The sequence below is a fragment of the Anarrhichthys ocellatus genome, unplaced genomic scaffold (assembly GCF_004355925.1).
Source record: "Anarrhichthys ocellatus isolate YVR2014 unplaced genomic scaffold, GSC_Weel_1.0 scaffold31, whole genome shotgun sequence".
Taxonomy (NCBI): domain Eukaryota; kingdom Metazoa; phylum Chordata; class Actinopteri; order Perciformes; family Anarhichadidae; genus Anarrhichthys; species Anarrhichthys ocellatus.
This window is the reverse complement of record NW_022280061.1, coordinates 3715287-3733855: the sequence shown is the minus strand read 5'-3', so window position 1 is coordinate 3733855 and position 18569 is coordinate 3715287. Positions and strand designations below refer to the sequence as shown.

At 42.8% G+C, this 18569-nt stretch overlaps 2 protein-coding genes across 2 annotated transcripts; both read left to right on the top strand.

Annotated features, from left to right (window-relative positions):
* The first annotated feature begins 1811 nt into the window (after positions 1-1811).
* On the top strand, positions 1812-4161 carry coq7 (coenzyme Q7 homolog, ubiquinone (yeast)). Its single transcript, XM_031864392.1, has 6 exons — positions 1812-2074; positions 2475-2653; positions 2744-2858; positions 3013-3152; positions 3557-3625; positions 3830-4161. The coding sequence occupies exons 1-6, from the start codon at positions 1990-1992 to the stop codon at positions 3905-3907; spliced, it is 666 nt and encodes a 221-aa protein (XP_031720252.1). The 5' UTR covers positions 1812-1989; the 3' UTR covers positions 3908-4161.
* Positions 4162-13246: 9085 nt separating this feature from the next.
* On the top strand, positions 13247-17762 carry notum2 (notum pectinacetylesterase 2). The gene is made up of 11 exons (XM_031864818.1): positions 13247-13352; positions 13523-13575; positions 14158-14253; positions 14375-14435; positions 15115-15191; positions 15333-15435; positions 15796-15984; positions 16178-16278; positions 16579-16726; positions 16854-16901; positions 17453-17762. Exons 1-11 carry the CDS (start codon positions 13294-13296, stop codon positions 17754-17756), a joined length of 1239 nt encoding a protein of 412 aa, XP_031720678.1. The 5' UTR covers positions 13247-13293; the 3' UTR covers positions 17757-17762.
* Positions 17763-18569: the final 807 nt, after the last annotated feature.

Sequence of the window (18569 nt, the reverse complement as noted above, 5' to 3'; positions counted from 1 at the left end):
GTTAGGAGGCTTAAAAAAGACACATTAAAGCAGCTATAATCAATAGATCCAAGAACAATGTGAAAACAATGTGACAGGGGTTGCTTGTAGCAATGAACATACGACGAATAGTCACTGAAATCTCCAGCGTTGTCTCGTCTCCACGCAGGTTTACATCAAGTTTAGCTGTCCCGCAACTTTACTGCTTTGGTTTACCCTCACTGCTCTTATAGTGTCGCTTTCAGGCGCAGCAGGCAGCTGTTTTTTGCGGGAAAAAAAGTCTTAAAACACACTGTGTGCTACCTGCTTAGAACCAAATGGTAGACAGATACCCGGGGCTTTGGGGACCTGTTGTTAATCCAGCCTGCCGCACACCTGTGACCAGCACACACATATACAAAAGCAACCCACACGTACCGATGTGCAGCCACACATGCGTATAGCCACCCACAGTCAGACAGACAGATAGGGAAACACTTATTAACCAGTGTCTCACCACAAACACACACACAGACACAACCGACACACCCCGCCATGCACTGTCGTGGCCTTGTTTACTCATGACCATCACAGCTCTGCAGCACTCAACCCGTCATTCCACAGATTCCTGAGTCCCAGCACCATTTCATGTGCTTTGCAAAAAGACTTCAAGGACAGGAGTCGCATATGCATTTCTAGATAATGATGACTAATATAAAAAAGTGAATGATAGTGACGGATAATGTGGAGGCTCAGAGCAAACCATTTGCATTAAGTATAATCTAATTGTTCTGCACGCTGTCTTGTTTGGAGGGCCACACTGCAGTGACACATATTTGACTGAATATGACAGGATAATGAAAACTGGGACCAACTAGAGTTTACATAGCTTGCCTGAGAAGGCCTTTATCTCTACAACACTGCTCTGATTGCTCAACACACGCCCTCATTTTCTTTTGCCATATTTTCAGGTTTGGTTTTATAAAACAAGAATAAACAAAAGATGCACTCGTGATTTGTTTGACATAGAAAAGCAAGAGAAAGTGTCTGGCCAAAGGGTCATTTTCTGTATTTACTTTATTCTTTTAAATGCTTGGTTTCCTCCCACTGGGTAAAGCTACGTGGGCCAGGTGAACTATGTGAACTCTAAATTGCCTGCTGAGTGTGTATGTGTATAGCCCTGTGACAGACTAGTGACGAGTCCAGGATGTTGATCCTGTGACCCTGCACAGCAACATGCAGCTATAGAGACTAGATGGACGATTATACTGTAGATCCCACTGTGTCCATCTAATCTGTGCAGTCCATAAGCATAGAAAACATTAAGAATTCTCTGTGAATAAATAACGTATACCAATTTCACTTCACTAACTGACCCCTTAACTTTTAAACTGTATCTTAGTGAGCTTTTGTCCCCGTTTTCTTTAACCTTGACTGCTTAATTTAAGCGTAGTTCTTGCACCAATAGAAGTGCATCGGCCTTTGAGCAAATGTTAAATCACGATGAACATTAATAAAGAAAGCTGCTGCCATCTAGTGACGAACCCTGGACCTGCACAGGATGTCGACACTACAGCGACATTCATTTACTCACAGCTGTAAGCCCTCCATTCACATGGACACAGTTGGATGTAATATTTAAAAAAGATAACAAACACAAAAATCCATAAATGCTTTCAGAGTCACACAATAATTCACTGACAAACAGAACTGAGGCAGTTTTTTTTACAGACTACAATCATTACAATGATATATATATATATATATATTAATTTAAATCCTTTTAGGTTTGCCATGCTGTAGCACATATCGGTTGTGACTGTTTTTAGTGTTCATTGTAATAAGTAGCTGCTTATTATTAGGTCAAATACACAGTGTGCAGGGGCCAGCGGTGACAGTGTTGTGCAAGTCGGTATGCGGTTGCGTCATACGCCTGCGACACGTCCACCTTTAAGCGAATTTCAATGACAGTTTGTACACTTTGTACGTTTCTTTGATTAGACGGTGTAGTGAAACCGTAACGCGACTACCATGCACAGAGCCGCACGCACAGCTTTACACGACTGGTCGGATCCTGTCGGCTTGACAATGATCCGCCGGTGTTTAAAATGCAGAGGTAAGCAGGAGCGTTCACTTCAGCGGCGACAGCTACGAGCTACATGCTACACATGCTAACGCACTACACTCACCTGGTCGGGGTTTACGTGTAGCTATAACGTTAGCTTTGTTTTGCATTTGTTTCATAACTGCTGCTCTCCTCGTTATCAGTGAGTGAATATAAAGGTAGGAGTCACAGGGCGACAGCAGCGTTACTGGGCGTACTTATAACGTTAAGTTATTTAAAAGGGAGATATTGTTTGTTAATTTCAATAATTGCTATAACACAGAAGAACAGAAATTAGTAGCAATGTTGCTGTATTACATTTCCATCCATACGACTATTATTTTTAAGCATCTAAGCTTATAACTTAACACAGTTATAAGGCTGTGTTGTAACCACAGCCTTTATGTAATAGTTCCCCTGCAGCTGAGCTCACGTGCTTACGGTATAGTCCCGCCTCCACGCGACAGCGAGGAGAAGGACATGTTGGACCAAATTCTGCGCGTGGACCACGCAGGTGAATACGGGGCCAACCGCATCTACGCCGGTCAGATGGCGGTGTTGGGACGATCTAGTACCGGACCTCTCATCCAGGTGTGTGCAGAGTGCGACGCGTGGCATTGAAGGAGCACAGAAGTCCGCAAACTGCATCATTTTTAATCCTCCGTGTTTGTTTTTCTTTAGGAAATGTGGGATCAAGAAAAGAAGCACGTAGCGAAGTTCAATGAGATTCTGGCTGAGAACCGAGTTCGCCCCACAGCGCTGTTACCGCTCTGGAATATTGCTGGCTTTGCATTAGGTTGGTACCAGCCATACGCACACTGCAGAGTTTATAATACAGTTATGAGATAAAGTACTTTGAAGAACAAAGTAAGAAAGGCAATGTGCAGTCAGTTGCTGCTGTTATTGTTCAATCTTAAATGTGCATTTCTTTTGTTTTGAATCTACTGCAGGTGCGTCCAGCGCACTACTGGGGAAAGAGGGCGCCATGGCCTGCACTGTGGCGGTGGAGGAGAGTATATCCGAGCACTACAACAGCCAGATAAGAGCTCTGATGGAGAAGGACCCCGAGAGATACACGGAACTCTTACAAGTGAGTCGGTCACTGTGTTCTCTGTGACTCTGACACTTCCAGTACGTCGGCATCATGGTGATACATAAAGGATGTTATTGTACTCGTGGTACAGAGTTGATAGTGTTGCACAGAAACAAACAAGCATCGCAACAAAAGAATGCAGTGATGTCAAACATACACGTCACACAGGGGATCACAACAAATAAATATTCAAAATGGAGGGATCACGTCAGAAAAACATAAAAAAGATAGTTTAAATTGTGACGATGGCATCAATTTAAACAGCAGTTTGGAGCAACGAATGTCAACCATGTAAATAAGACGATTTAAAAAAATAAAATAAAAATAAGAGGCGCTCTAAAAGGTACATGATAAGCTTCCTGTTTGTGGCCTAATGAATGTGTTGTGTTGCATTTGAATAGGTTATAAAGGAATTCAGAGATGATGAGATGGAGCATCACGATACAGGACTGGAGCATGATGCTGAATCAGTAAGTATCATTTACTTCTCTTTCACTGCACCATGCACAGAATTACTGTCCACAAAAGCTTGATTAGAAGACGCCTTGTGACATCAAAGTACACTACAAAACATAAATATCAGTAGTCATTTACACCAGTATTGAGCTGTCTTTGCAGTATTTAATGAATGGCATTTAAAGTACCACGATCTAAGTATGTTTTATGTGTTTTAGGTTCCCGGATACTGGCTGCTAAAAACTGCAATACAGCTTGGCTGCAAAGCTGCAATACTTGTTTCTCAGCGTGTCTAACGTTATATATTTGCTCTGCTGTTTGTTTGATTTATTGACGCAGTTTGTATAAAATTATTTGAATTTGAATTTGAATCCCGCTCCATTGTAAATGAAACACTTTGTCACATTATTTAAAGTATTGTACACAAACATTCATAGTTGCCTACATGAAGCAAAGTTGTACTTCTCTGTACAGTGTATAGTACACCGACTGTTTAAGGCGGAGGAGGTGACTCTTCCTGAATTAAACAGCAGATCTCTGCCCTGTTGTGTACATGTCGTCTCACTTTCTTTGTCCCGATGCTTCCTGTGAGATGCAGCTTGCCTGATAAGTAATGTTAGTGAGAAAATTAGAAAAACACGTTTGCAGTATTGAGAGTAGGCTTATATCAGCAATTAGCTAATATAATGTTTAATGAATGTTTCTTTTCTTCCTGATATCTGAGTGATCTTGGACAAAATACAAAGATCTCACACTTGCTGTTCACCAAAAGGTAAATACCTAAAATACATGTAATGAGGACGTATTGTTACGAGCATACACAGCCATCACAGCCTTCAACAAACTCTCCTGTTTCACATGTAATAGTTCATATATCAAGCTGAGCAATGACTTGTCATCCTGGCCTAACTGTCAGCGTCCTCACACAGCTGTTCTGGGTACATTAGGTCACTGAGGAAGAGGGATTGACAAGAGGCTTGTCCAGGGACCCCTGATCTATTAGGCCTCTCAGCAGGCTGAGCAGAGGGTTTCATCCCCTCCGAGTCAGTATTAGTTTGTCCTCGGTGCACACCGAGTACTGACCCGAGGCCTTTCTACCCATAGTTTAACCTTTCCATGCACTTGGAGCATGATGATGCGTTGATTTATGGCCAGCTGATGGGACTCAAATCTTCTGATTATAATGTGTCTCCTGGCTCTATCAGGCAGTGAGTGCGGCTCAATAGAAAACCTCGTACTTTACAATATATGTGAACACAGATAACAACATAATGCATCAAGCGGTTGAGCCACCACAAGTCTGTGGATGTCTGGACGGAAACGCCATTCTTCCAAAAGATATTTACTTCTTTTGTGTTTTGATGATCGTACGCACAGAACCCTGTAAGTCTGCAACTGTTCTCAGACTATTTAATTTCCTATCTTTACGAAATGAAATGCAACAAATACATACAAAGACATAAATTGCTCATTTTTATTTAGGGATTAAAATTCAAGAGTAAACATTTTAAATTAGGCAAAACGATGCCCCGATAGCTGGATTGGGTATCTGATACCATTATTTTAATACACAGTTCAGTACATTTATACTGATGTATTTAATACATTTTGTTTTAGAAAGTTAGACTTCCACATAGAAGAATGATCCCGGTCTCTTCCACACAGCGAGGCATTCAGTTTATTGATCAAACACTGCTATTTTTAGGATAATCATTGTATTAACATAGTTCAGGTCTTTCCTTTATTTCATCACCTGTCTGTATATCGGTGTCTGGACTAAAAGTGTTTCACTGAGATGAGCTGTTCTCACCCAGGTTCACAGGCTCTGGTCTATTTTTCCGAGCATGAGGTCAGAGGAGTTCTTTTAGCCGGGGTAGGCGTTTGCATATCAGACCTGACCTCGAGGGTTAATGTGCCGTATTGCCTCCATTTCTTCTGTTTTATAGACAATATGTTAATTGGCTAGAGTTGCTGATCACAACAATGCCCTTTTATGATCTCTGTGTTCTGCTACAGTTGTTTCTACATGTTCTAAGCCATAAAACACTCACTATCTTACCTGCACTGAATAGAACAAGAAACGCTTTTCCTTGTGTTAATAAAACAAAAAGTCACAAATGTCACAAGAGGTCACCTCACTCAGTAATACGAGACAGTGGGCAGCGTGCAAATCAGAGGTAGAGGATCAAACATTCTCTCTGCCCAGATTAATAGTGCTGACAGTTTTATAGCAAGGTGTAACTGTTTAAATAAAGAAACAAAAGCACAGCTCCATCTGCAGCACCATGTTGGGTGACGAAATTACTGATAAATAAAAACAGGAGTGATGACTCGGTGAACACTCAGGTGTTAATAACCGAAAGCCATCAACTTTACATCTAAATCAGCTGTCATTGTTGAGCTATAGACGTAATACTTTTTAATAATATCACTTTTATTTTCAATTTCACTGAATCCGAAAGTTAACATTCTGTGGCCGTCAGGAGTTCATGTGAACTGTTTAGGTTCATTTCTCAGAATTCAAGAGGAATCTGCTGAAACACTGACTGAGAAATTGGCAACGAGAATTTATGAAAAGGGCAATAAAACTAAACTGGGACTGTCTTCATACCCGTGAACAATTTGGGTTGTAAATTTTGAGCAGCACGAATAATACAAATCCTTATAAGTCATAAAAGCTTTCGGATACAGATTGTATTGCTTCTTGGCTTGGCTATATGCAGACTGTCAGTCAGCGGGCCTTTCTGGGGTTCATGGTAACTAACAGATAGCCAAGATCCATCGGTATCATTGAGTAACCTCCGGGGACTGAGAATCACCATAAAACAGTACTGTGGTAGTCCCATAGTCATAGCATTCTTTCATATTTTGTAAAGTGCACAAACACATGGATCATATCTCCCATTAGTTCATTTAAAATGATAGAATATACAGAATAATCATAAAACAAACGTCTCCTAGTCTGTGATGAGATATAAGCGTATATACCATTTTGAGGAGTCAGGTTGGAAGAAAGAAACAGCACACAGGGGAATATATATTTAAACTTACTCCAGCCAGTGTCCTCCCCAACATAGAGAGGTTTGTTAAAGTTGGACCATCGTGGTTAATCAAGGTTTAAGCTGTTGGACACTCTGGCGGGATTGAAGGGAATAGTTCGACATTTTGGGAGTTAGGCCTATTTGTGTTGTTGCCGAGATGAAAACATCGAGAGTCACTTCAATCTTCTCATCGAACTCTCAGCAAGAAAGCAAATAAGCATATGTTCCAAGATGTCTTTATATTCATGCTTTAAAGTACTGATACTGCATCTGCTTGTATTCCCCAGTCCCTAATCTCCTTAATACAGAGAATAATTGTCCACATTCACTTTCTTTATTTGTCCATTATGCTGAAAGGTCTGTCCACCGTGGGTATCCTCCTGACATGATGTGGCTGAGCGTGGACATCATGACATCATGTTTTATCTGATGAGCTCAGCCCAGTTGACTGCCTCGGGCAGTAAAGTTAACGCAGATGCTAACTGTCATGTCACCATGAATTTTATGTGCAAATCACGTGCATACTTATTAAGAGCATGCATTGATCCGTGATCCTTTAACAAGGGCTTTCCAGAAGTGAGGGGCCATTAAGTCGAACTGACTCAGTCGGGCTTTTCATATACCTTTGGTTATTTAGGTCAACTATTCACATGCAGCAGCATGGGCTGAAAAACAGCCCGACTTAGAAAGGCAACTCTATAAATAGAAAACATTTTACTGTTCTGTGGTATGTCTATGCATATAAATACCTGTAGTGTGATGTCACTGTATGCTTTAGATTACTGTGTTGCAGATTGAAACTTTGTTTTATGGTTTTACAGAGTTTTTTTCTTGCTTGTGACACATACATTAATATTTTCAAATTGTTCTGCTGAAATATGCATGTGTGCATGTCGACGTGCATCCAAATACTTAGACCCATGATAAATCTTTTGGGTGACTGAGTGGTGTGTGTGTGTGTGTGTGTGTGTGTGTGTGGCCTGAAAGAGCTGTAAACCACGTGTCCACATGTCTCCACAACACATCATGCAACGGGCTGACATCACTTCAGCTGGAATGTCTGATTTACAGCCTGCCACACTGGCCCATCCACCAATCGCTTTGGAGAAAGAAGAAGCGCACCAAGGTCAGTCTTCGAGGAAGGTTCATCAGGACAAACATTCTCAAAATGAATCTTGTGATGTTGCACCGTTTTCATCAAATCATCACAACAAACAAGCGTGCGAGTGTTGCCAGAGGATGAATCCTGATTCTTGATTCCCTGAATTTCCCCTCAGGCAACATCAGCAGGTCGAAGTTGACCCAGTGAAATACCTCAGCATGCACTGGATGGACTGGCGCAAAACTTTGTTCTGCCTTCACAGTGTTCCCTTAACTTTTGTGCAACATTAACATATAAAATGACATTCCCATCCACCCCAGTTGTTCTTTTAATGCTAATTAGCAAATGCTGAAAATACCAGCACGTAGTGGTGTAACGGACCAGTGTTGATCCGTGATCGGTACGCACGTGAACCGCGGATTCATTACACAGTTTAACGATAACCAGCACAGTGTGAATTCAAGTGTTACCGAGGATCGCTATCCGCCGATATTCAGTAAATTATGCGATCAGGACATCTGCATTCATGCTTTTCCAGTCGCAGATCTCTGATAATGTTACATTGTAAACGTGTTTAAATGGACACGAGGAGAGCGATGGTTCGTTCAGTTACATTATGATGCGTTCAGGCTCTGTTCAGTAAAAATGAGGTCAATTATAAAGTTATGATGATGTGTTCACGTGTAATCTCGTAAAAAATAGTGTTAGTGACAAAAACATAAATGGATATTAAAGATGAATTACAAGCTTATAATACATAATTTAAACTACTGATAATAAGATTTGTTTTAATCCATAAAAATACAATCTTTTATTTCCTTATTATGTTAATTGTGTGTTGTTATGAGAATAAAAAAACAATATAGATAACTATAACAAAGTCATCTGTTATCACAAGATAACATTTAGAATTTTTGATGGTTAACAGACTTTCAGAGCGGTTGAAATTATTTTTGGGACGGTGGCAAAAAAAATATTCTGGAGCCTTGAAGACCAGCTGCTATAATCAAATAACAATATGGATCAGCAAAACACAGTGATCAGGGATCTCTAAAAGTTATATTTGTGATGATCCAATCCGTGATCCGATCTGAACAGTGAGCTTTGTGATCCGTTGCACCACTACTAGCACGCTAAACTAAGATTAAAATTATTAAAAGTATACTTGCCAAACATCAGTATGTTAGCATGTTCGTTTAAATTGACCTCAAAGCACAGCTGTGCCTACGGACAACCTAATAGAGCTGGTTGGATGGTTGTCCTGTCCTCACTTTAGTGGTGTATTAAGTCCTGCAGACCTTTATATTCCTCGCAAATCACAGCCACATAGCATAAGTTGGCAAGCTGATTTCTATATGCAGAATGTCCAAACTTTTTCAGGGTGTGGATTCTGAGGTATATGTAATGAACCCACAGTATTAAGTGGACAAGAAAACAGACATCAAGGTGATATTTATCTGAATCTTCTCTTATCAGATGGGGCTTGTGCAGCTGTTTCCACCCTGTGCTGTGCGATAGTGGAATTGTTGATCAGGTGTGAAGACTTCTTGTTGAAGCCCAGCACGGCGTGACCCCGCTGCTGGTATCCATCACTGCACTGACAGGCCTGGTGGTTCATCCAGCATGACTCCAAGGCCACGTCGCTGCTCCACTGTGTCACAAGTCCCAAAGACAAGCTGATCACTCAAGCACAGTATGCACCCACCCCATCCCCTTTCAGAACCAGTGGCCCACTTTGGCAGGAAAAAGATTGTACCCTGATGGAGAAGATAACATTTTCATGGCAGAAATTGTTTGAGGAAAAAAACAGGGTACAAGCAAGTTGCATGACTTGATATCTATCTATCTAATCTCACAATTTGTCCTTTACACATCTTTGACTGTTTAGGATTGTGGTTTTGGTATTCATACTCGGGGTGGAACATATTTTGCCCGGATGAAGGTACGTCTGGCACGCCGATAAGGTGGACAGAACGCATAGTTGGATTGTGAGAGGTTCAGCAGAGTGAGCTGCAGCTTCTCGCAGCACACAAAACGTATTTGCCTGTCAGCTATCCGATACTATGCCTGTTACATCACCATCCCAACCCTCCTAAATCCAACAGCTTGTATTCGTGCCATCGACCCCTCCTCCATCTATCACACTGATGCATTGGCAGTTGGCAGAAGGTTACCACGCAAGGCCTCTTAACACCTGGTTTTAGGGATAGCTTTGCCCAACCCACCTGCTAGCCTCCTGCAATGGCCGAGCACTTCGCACTGATCCCGCTAAGATCTGCCTGTCATCCTCACTGATTGAATGGAGAGTGTTACTCCAACCAGGTCTCATATCTCTCGCCTGAGGCTTGTTTTCATGTGGCTTGTAAAGATGCCACTCTTATCTCCTATTAATCATGGGCCTCTTTTCCAAGCTATGCTCTCCACTGCTGGTGACAACATAGATTCAGAGGGATGCTGTTGTAGATTGTCAAATTACACCCAACATGGCAGAGGAGGCTGCGAGGCATGATTGTGGTATGGTTCACAACCTTATGGAAGGTTTTATTGTTGAATTCTTATACAAATATGAGTTTTGATTAATCTTACAACAACAGCTTGTTGATTGAAGCACACTAAGGTTTGAATATGTTGTTCATACGGTGGGATTTTTGGACTTGTTACCTGTGAGTTACAACCTTTCTGTGCTGTTGTGCGGGCATAAGAATCCAGCACATGACGGCTGTCTCTGGTTCGCTCGTTCTTTGAAGCTATCAGCCGACAAATATTCTAGCTGGCGACCGGGCCTTCAGCTCTTGAGGTTGGTGATGACACGCATGCTCAGCAGACAAAGTGCCCGGACCACCCTGGCTTTAGGTGTCCTGACCTTGGAGGTTGGCTGTGAAAAATTACAACACAGTGGGAGAAAGAATGCCTCCCGTGCTGCACAAGGGGTCAGGCTGTTGCCCCCGTCAGGGTGAAGTTCAACATGTCTCATGAGCCCCTTACAGGTTATGTAAAATGTTTGTTTTTCTGAAGGTATAGAGACAAATGTAAAAGACTTCAGAAGTGTGTCAGGTCTCTCTTTGTATATGTTTGCGTGCGTGTGTGTGTGTGTGTGTGTGTGTGTGTGTGTGTGTAGTGGTATGTGAGTGTCTGTTCTAGATGCAAAGAGGGACAATGTTTGACAAGTTGGATGAGTTGAATCACTGGAGGGGTAGCACACAAATTCACTTAAATCCATTGATCTGAAGCCTGCTGTGAAAAACGCATCATTCTGTCCAATCCCATATCAAAGAAAAACAAAATAGCAGCAATGTCATCTCTCTGTTCGTGACATTCTAGCGAAATGGTGATAGATTTACAGCAACTTCTTTTGGTTTTCAGCTATTTGAGGTATCTGTTAAACAGATTGTTGCATTGATTTCTGGGAAGACAGATGGTGGTGTGCATGCTTCAAGACAACTGAAGGAATGAAGAATTGTTCAGCTCGGTAGATCAAATTCAGTATAGTTCTGTCCTTAGGGTACATTTTTATTGCGCGTAGGTGTATACGATCTCACAGACATATTTTTGACTAGCTTTGTTTTCTTTCTGGCCATAGTTGAAAGTAGATAGAATAGCTTGAAATGCTTGAAGATGAGACAAAAAAAATTTCTGACAAAGCAATGAGACAAACCGTGATAAATCTGTCTGCCTTGTTAACAAGTCTTTAAATGGTTAGCTCATTATTGCAGACGACATTACCGACAATTTGATCTTCTTTTGCCAAAAAGAGAATGAAAATCTTGAAGACACCAACAACAAAGACTAATATTCTGCTACCCATTTTACTTTTTACCATTTCATAATGTTTTTATTTAGATGTAAACTGAAGGTTTATTGTGTTTTTTCTTTTCCTCCGTGTTCAACTCATTCTGCTGTCACCCAGCACTCCTCTCAGCCCCGGCAGCCTCAGCAGCATCTGGCCTTCCGAGCAATCATTATTTGACTTGATTGACACGTCAGGATGGTGTGCATTTCGTTGTTGAGAATTTAAGAGCCCTTGGCCTCATGAACCTTCAGCGATCAGTGGTACGTCACCCTTCAGCCATCCTAGTGGCACAAGGCTGGATTACAAACTAGGCAAAGCGGGCAACTGCCCAGGGGCCCCAAAAAGTGTGCTACATGTCATTTACACAATGAAAATCAATTTGAACCGCTGAAGGAGATTATCAAATGCGATGGGTCCTGCATCTCATTGTTTACGAATCAAAAATGTCACTGGCAATAACTTTTTTTATTTTTTTCGGATGTTTAAAAATAAGAAACTATATCACTCTTTAAAGAAGTTTTGGGCTTGTTGCTTCAGCCAACTAGAGTGTCCACCATCTGTGCCTTGAGAGTGTCCGCTAAATTGTTGACCATGCGGGAACCCTTACGGTACTATTCGTTCCCATGGCGGAAAGTGTTTGAAGTGTGTACTCCAATGACCTCGGGGTCACATACCACACAAAGGGGCGATGCAGTTATGCTTACCACTGGCGATCAGAGATGGACGATGGAAGGGAGAAGGAGAGAGACAATAGGGGGAAGGAGAGCTCGTTCTTGAGCCATGGTCAGAAGGGAGAGAGCTAAGTGGTGGGTGTGTGCAAAGACTTGAAATGTGTTGAGAAACGCGTGTGTTATCGTTTCTCCTCGCCACTGGCCGTCCAGTACCTCCCCTCGCGGTGTGTCGTCAGCAGTTTATCTCAGGGTCTGGCTGGAGCTGCAAGTGAAAATGGGAGGAAATCTGATCCATATGGTGGCACTATAAAGCTCACAGCTGATTTTCAGGCTTCATCAAAACCTGGTCAAGGCTTCATCTCTACTCTTGACTGGCATCCTCCTCTCACACCTGGTCACTGCGCTCTGAAATTCCCACTTTGTCCTCAGCAGCACCAGTGGTCTGCCTGACCCCTGGGGTGCCTCAGCTACCGTCTTCAAAGCTGATTCTTCTTAGAGAAGTAAGTAAATTTCCCGGTTGAAAAGTGTTGGATTTAATGTAGACAAGTTATGGACAATTAGATGAGGAAGATTTGGTCCAATCATGTTTTTTATGTGCATGTATGTAGCCAGATTATGAATGAGTAATTACGCATTGCATGTATCTGTTCTTCTTGTGTTGCCTTCAGATATGAAGGTACTAGACAAGGTTGTTTTCCTGCTTTTGCTCGGGGGAATCTGGTGTCAGAACAACCGTAATGCTAAAGCTAGTGGCAAGTCCACCAAGAAGTCTGGGGGCAACCAAGGAGGTGATGTTGACCAGTCTCCCCTCGTGGTTGATCTGACTGCTGGAGCAGCTGGAAGCATTGGCAGCACTAGAGGCACTGAAAGCTCTGGAAGCACTGGAAGCTCTGGGAGCTCTGGAAGCACGAGAGGAACTGGAAGCTCTGGAAGCTCTGGGACCTCTGGAAGCACTGGAAGCACTAGAGGCACTGGAAGGTCTGGGAGCTCTGGAAGCACTAAAGGCGCTGGAGGCACAGCTGAAGCAGGGCGGGAGGGTGCTGCAGGAGCTCGTGCAGCTGAACAACAGACGGATGACATGAGGCTGCACTTCCTCAAGAACAACCAAGTTACATGTAATGATGGAACAGCGGCTGGGTGAGACGTTCTCGAGTTTTGTTGTTTGTTTCCTGAAGAGGAAATTACGAGATTTTTGCCGTTTGCAGATAATACAGTGATTTTAGAAGCTACATAGAACATCAGTGTGTCCATACATGGCTGCTTTATATCCACCATCTCCTCATTCCTGTTTATTTGTGGTTCTGCAGGTTTTACCTAAAGGAGTTCAGAGGAAGCCGCCGATGGCTGTTATTTCTGGAAGGTGAGTTTTTAAAAAGCCAACTGGTTAAATTGGTCCCCAAAGGTCAGCTTGTTTTGGCGTGATGCCCCCATTGGAATTTTGATGGGGATTTCATCTTGTCACTTCTTCTCTGTTATTCTCCTTTTTTAGTTACTGCCTGTCACTTCGATATACTTTGAATGAGGGGAAATGTATGTGGATTGTCCTCCAGCTTGACTAACGTATTCTGAGAGCACAGGAGAGGAGTGCATCACTTTTACGGAACACAAGCATTTCACCTGGACTTTCTAAAACAGGATATATGATTTATTGGTGTATTATAATGAGTGGTAGCGTGTAATACATTTTTCTAAATTCAATCAAGTCAAATTCTCTCCCCCTTTTTATGTCAAACCCACAAATCAGCTGCTGACAGTTTGCAAACTAAAGGAATCATTCGTCTTTTTTGTCCAACTCTGAGCAAACATATAGTCTCGTTAGCAGACCAGGCTACAGGTGCATTCCTTTCCCTCTCCATTCCTCAAAGGCCTCTGTGATGGGCTAACAAGGGTCTCCCTTCTGTGCCTGATGTGAATGTCTAATATTAGTCTCTATTATTTTTAGGTGGCTGGTGCTGCCACAGCAAAGATACCTGTGATTCCAGGTACCAAAATATACCCAGACTAATGAGCTCATCGGGGTGGCCCCAAACAAAAAGAGGTAGGTCGGCCGGCCTTGTTTTAAAATGCATGTCATACTGTTCCCATGATGTTGCTCGTTTTACGTACCCTTTTGTGAGACAAATGGACATCTGTGTGGTGTCTGATTGCTGCATTTACAGGAACTGGAATATTGTCTTCTCAAGCGCAGGAAAACCCACACTGGCACAACTCAAACATTGTGTAAGTACTTGTATATCTTCACCGTGTGTCTTATTGTGACTATTGGAAGTGTCACATGCAGACAATCCGTGTTTGTTAATGTTTGTTTGATGGAGACATTTCCCCATCCACAATTCTGTAGACATCAAAATATGATCTCATGGCTTATATTTAAAACAGCAATAAATCACTTTTGTTTGTGCCTATTGTTGGCATTGTCTTTTCTTACTTACAGCTGCATTCATTGTTTTGTTTTTTTGGCCGCTTGGTGCTGGGCAGGTAGTGCACCATGTTTTTTTGTAATGCTTTTTTAATTAAAAAAAAACTGCCTGTTGTTTCTGGAAGGGGTCGGCAATATTGGTGAGCGTGAGCCAAAACAGTAAAGATGCAGGCTGCAAAACCAAAACAATGAGATGAAAAATGTTTAAACACTCGACAGAACTGAGGGGAACTAATATTGTGGGAATGAGTGTCGGCATGGTCACTTGATCCAGTATATGAATATATAAGACTACCTACCTTTAAAGACATTTTAAAACACAATCTTCCAACTAGTATGACCAACAGCTAAGTGAGATTTGTACAGGTTTGCCAGTTTCTAATAAATGACAGAAGAGATGACCTTCACGGAGGAGAGGTGGAGTTGTTTTGATGGCCTCAAGCTTTTTTCTAACAAATGCGATTGTCTCCTTTTCTGCAGATTCATCCCGTACTGCTCCAGTGATGTATGGAGTGGCACGGGGGTCGCCCCGACCCCTCCTCCAAGGCTACGGCAAGGCAAGGAGAAGGAGAGGGATAGAAATACAAATGCAAGTAAGTTTCTCCAGATCCTTAAAGTTTTTTTCTGTTGTTTTTCTTGTCCTGTGTAGTATCCTGCTTCCAGTTATTCAGTTATTTGATGTGTGTATTTGTTATCAGCTGAGTACACCTTCATGGGATCCCTGATTATCCGCGAGGTTGTCAAAGACCTCATCCCCAAAGGAATCAAGCAGGCCAAGGTTGTCATGCTGTCTGGCACGAGGTGAGTTTGGTTTATCGCTTGCACGCTGATGCTGACCACAGCTTTTGGACAAGAGCCTGCATCCTCTGCACCATCTGGACCGTCTCCATACCCAACATTAAACAAGTGAAGCTCTATTTTGGGTGCTTCCTCTTGTCAACAATAAAGACATAACGTCTATTAAAGGGCCTTGCCCTGTAATGGTGAACATTCCTCCCAGGTTAGCAACATGGTTGTTTGGACTCCCCCAAGACCTAAAACAAGATCCACTGTCTGAATGGGAACAGCTGGCATGCGCTGTCATTATGATACCCCTAAAAAACATGGTACTCTCAAAGCCAAGCTATTTATTATATTTTTATTTTCTTGGCTCTGCTGCAGTGCTGGGGGAACAGGTGTTTTGCTGAACATCGAGAGGGTGGCCAGTCAGCTGGAGCAGCTCGGTGCAGAGGCTCAGGTCCGAGGCCTCGTGGACTCTGGATGGTTTCTAGAGAGTAAACAGCAGAGGTCACCCAACTGCCCCGAGACTATTTCCTGCTCACCTGAAGATGCTATCAAGATAGGACTCAGGTGAAGTCATGCATTCTTCAGTGAGCCTATATAGAATATACGTAAAGAAACACATTCATCGGGCCAGCAGATACAGAAATGATCTTTCCTTTGCCGTCCCAAATATAACAGTGCTCCTTATATTTGGTTTTATCGTTGAAGCGATTGAACAATATATTTGTGTGTATTAAAGGTGTGTGTTGTGTTTTCTCAGGTTGTGGAACGGGGTTGTACCTGACAGATGCCGGCAGCTCCATAAGAGAGGAGAGGAGTGGCAGTGCTTCTTTGGCCACAAACTGTACTCTACCTTGACCTGTGAGTGCTGGCTGGGGCCTCCTAAGTTTATCATGACCAGTGCAGTGCCCCTTGAAAACATGCCTGGTCAGAACGGGTCGAACGCTTGGCCAGTGGTGTTGCTGCTTGCAGAGCAATACACCTGCCATCACGTACGCTCGGTCAGAAACAGAAATAGGGTGCTACACGGGGAAAAAGACACCAGGTCACAATTCTCTGTCTCTAGGTTCATCACTATGAGCGTCACCATTTTCCATTGCACGTGTTCATATGAATATATTGAGAGCATCTTTAAAACTGAACTATTTGTTTTCCCTGTAGCCCCTCTGTTTGTTGTCCAGTGGCTGTTTGATGAGGAGCAGCTGAGAGTGGAGAACATCTACATGGGAGGACAGAGTCTGTCCGAGGAGCAGTGGCAGTACATTCAGAACCTGGGCAGGGAGCTCAAGATCTCACTGAAAGATGTCACGTAAGATCCCCAAAACCTGTTTGGAAGAAAAGTGATATCAACAGATCTATAATAAGCATCGGGTGGTTTAAAACAAAGTTGGACAAACATCGAGAGATGGCTGTATTCTTCTGTTTGTGTTTTTCAGGGCAGTGTTTGCTCCGTCCTGCCTCTCCCACACAGTGATTACCAGAAGGTAAGACTGGATATATGACTCCTTTGGTGGTAAGGCACTTTCATGCCTCCCGCCTCTCACTTTATTCTCGACTCTACCAGTAGTCATCTCTACCTAGTGAGCTCATGCTGCTGTTTTTGTTTGCTCGTTCATCACACCACATTCTTCACGTCACCAAATGCCATTTCACACTTTCCTTAACCCCTCGGTACCCCTTGAACACACTCATTATTTTGCCGCACAGATGGATATTGATGGGTCAGTGCTCGGGTCAGGCTAAGTTAGGAGTGTTTAATGAGGGCGAAGATTCTTTATGGGAGGAGCTGAAGGTCCAAGGTCATTGGAGGTAATTTTGCAGTTGCTGTTCTGGGTAACCCTTGCTGCAATAAAATGATGAGCCAAAAGTGGCCAAAGCAAATTGCAAATCTTGTGACCAGTCCATGACATCACTGATGACACTGTTCCGGTCTTTGCTATGCTTTCTGCCACCCTTTCCCTTCACTTTTTTCTTTCTCTAAGTTTGCCTCTTTTTATTTCTAATCCCTAACTTCCCTGTCTTGTTGTTCTTCCAGCAACTGGATGAGTTTCCAAATTAAAGGCACCTCTCTGCCACGGGCCCTGCACTGCTGGGACAGGAGTCTGGAGGCCACCCGCAACAACAGAACCCCTGCCAAAGGCTGTCCTTTCCAGCTGGTGGACACCTGCCAGTGGCCCCAGTGCAACCCCACCTGCCCAGCCTTGGTGGACCAGACCACCCAGCAGGAGCTCACTTTGCTCCAGATGCTGGTCGCCATGGGCCTTGACCTCCAGAAGCTGGGCCTGGATCCCCAGGAAGATGCAGATTCTCTGGCCAGCGTGGTCAGCAATGGTGGCTAAATGTAAAAGTGGATAGAAGCTTGAGCCATGCAAAGGCTTAATAGAAGAAATAATGTGTTGAAATTTTAATGTAACCATAGAAATAGAACAGAAATCTGGTTACTTGGTCTTGTGCTGCTCAGCATTCCATTATGCTTCATGCGTCTGTTAAATTGGTGACTTGACTGGTGGGTATGTCACTGAGTCCGAGTGGTTTGGCTGTCCCTCTACTGGACACTAGAGGAAAGAGCTTTGGGTCTAAATCAAAGGTGTTTCAGTTGTACTGGTTAAATAGCTTTGAGTTTCAGCAGATGGCTAGACATACTGTAGGCTCACATTAACCCGATCATTTGTTTTTCACACACACAGTTCCAAAGACACTGATTGCGATTTCTGTGACTTAGTTTTAGTCTCTAGCTCCTGGTGGTGAACGTGCATGATGCTCTTCTGTATATGCCGGCAGGAGTTCAACTATTTAACATGGGACGTCTGCAGTAAATTGATAAATTTGCCTTAAAAACAACAACGCTGTGGTTATTTACCACTCAGTTGTCAGGATCATCTCTTTAGTGACATGCATGGACATAATACAGACTTTGCAATCCTAGTTGTCAATATTTGCAACTCATGCTTCTTTCACAATGTTGTGTTTTGCAAGGCATTTTCAGATGTTACTGTATCTGTATGTTTTATTTTCATCCACTGTATGAATGATAATGATAATAATGTGACAAGAATCGTACCTGCTGTTAACAAGGATCAGACTGAGTTGTTGCTCATGTTAAAACAGGGAATAAAGATTCTAATTTGACCTGTTTGTGGTTCATCAAATTC

What these genes read in the sequence shown, in the direction of transcription:
- coq7 (XM_031864392.1), top strand. Translation starts at nt 1,990, where the DNA reads ATGCACAGAGCCGCACGCACAGCTTTACACGACTGGTCGGATCCTGTC. An exon ending in GTACCGGACCTCTCATCCAG is followed by an intron (nt 2,654 to 2,743) that starts GTGTGTGCAGAG and finishes GTTTTTCTTTAG; the next exon opens with GAAATGTGGGATCAAGAAAA. An exon ending in GATACACGGAACTCTTACAA is followed by an intron (nt 3,153 to 3,556) that starts GTGAGTCGGTCA and finishes GCATTTGAATAG; the next exon opens with GTTATAAAGGAATTCAGAGA.
- notum2 (XM_031864818.1), top strand. Translation starts at nt 13,294, where the DNA reads ATGAGGCTGCACTTCCTCAAGAACAACCAAGTTACATGTAATGATGGA. An exon ending in TCCTCCAAGGCTACGGCAAG is followed by an intron (nt 15,192 to 15,332) that starts GCAAGGAGAAGG and finishes ATTTGTTATCAG; the next exon opens with CTGAGTACACCTTCATGGGA. An exon ending in CACACAGTGATTACCAGAAG is followed by an intron (nt 16,902 to 17,452) that starts GTAAGACTGGAT and finishes TTGTTCTTCCAG; the next exon opens with CAACTGGATGAGTTTCCAAA.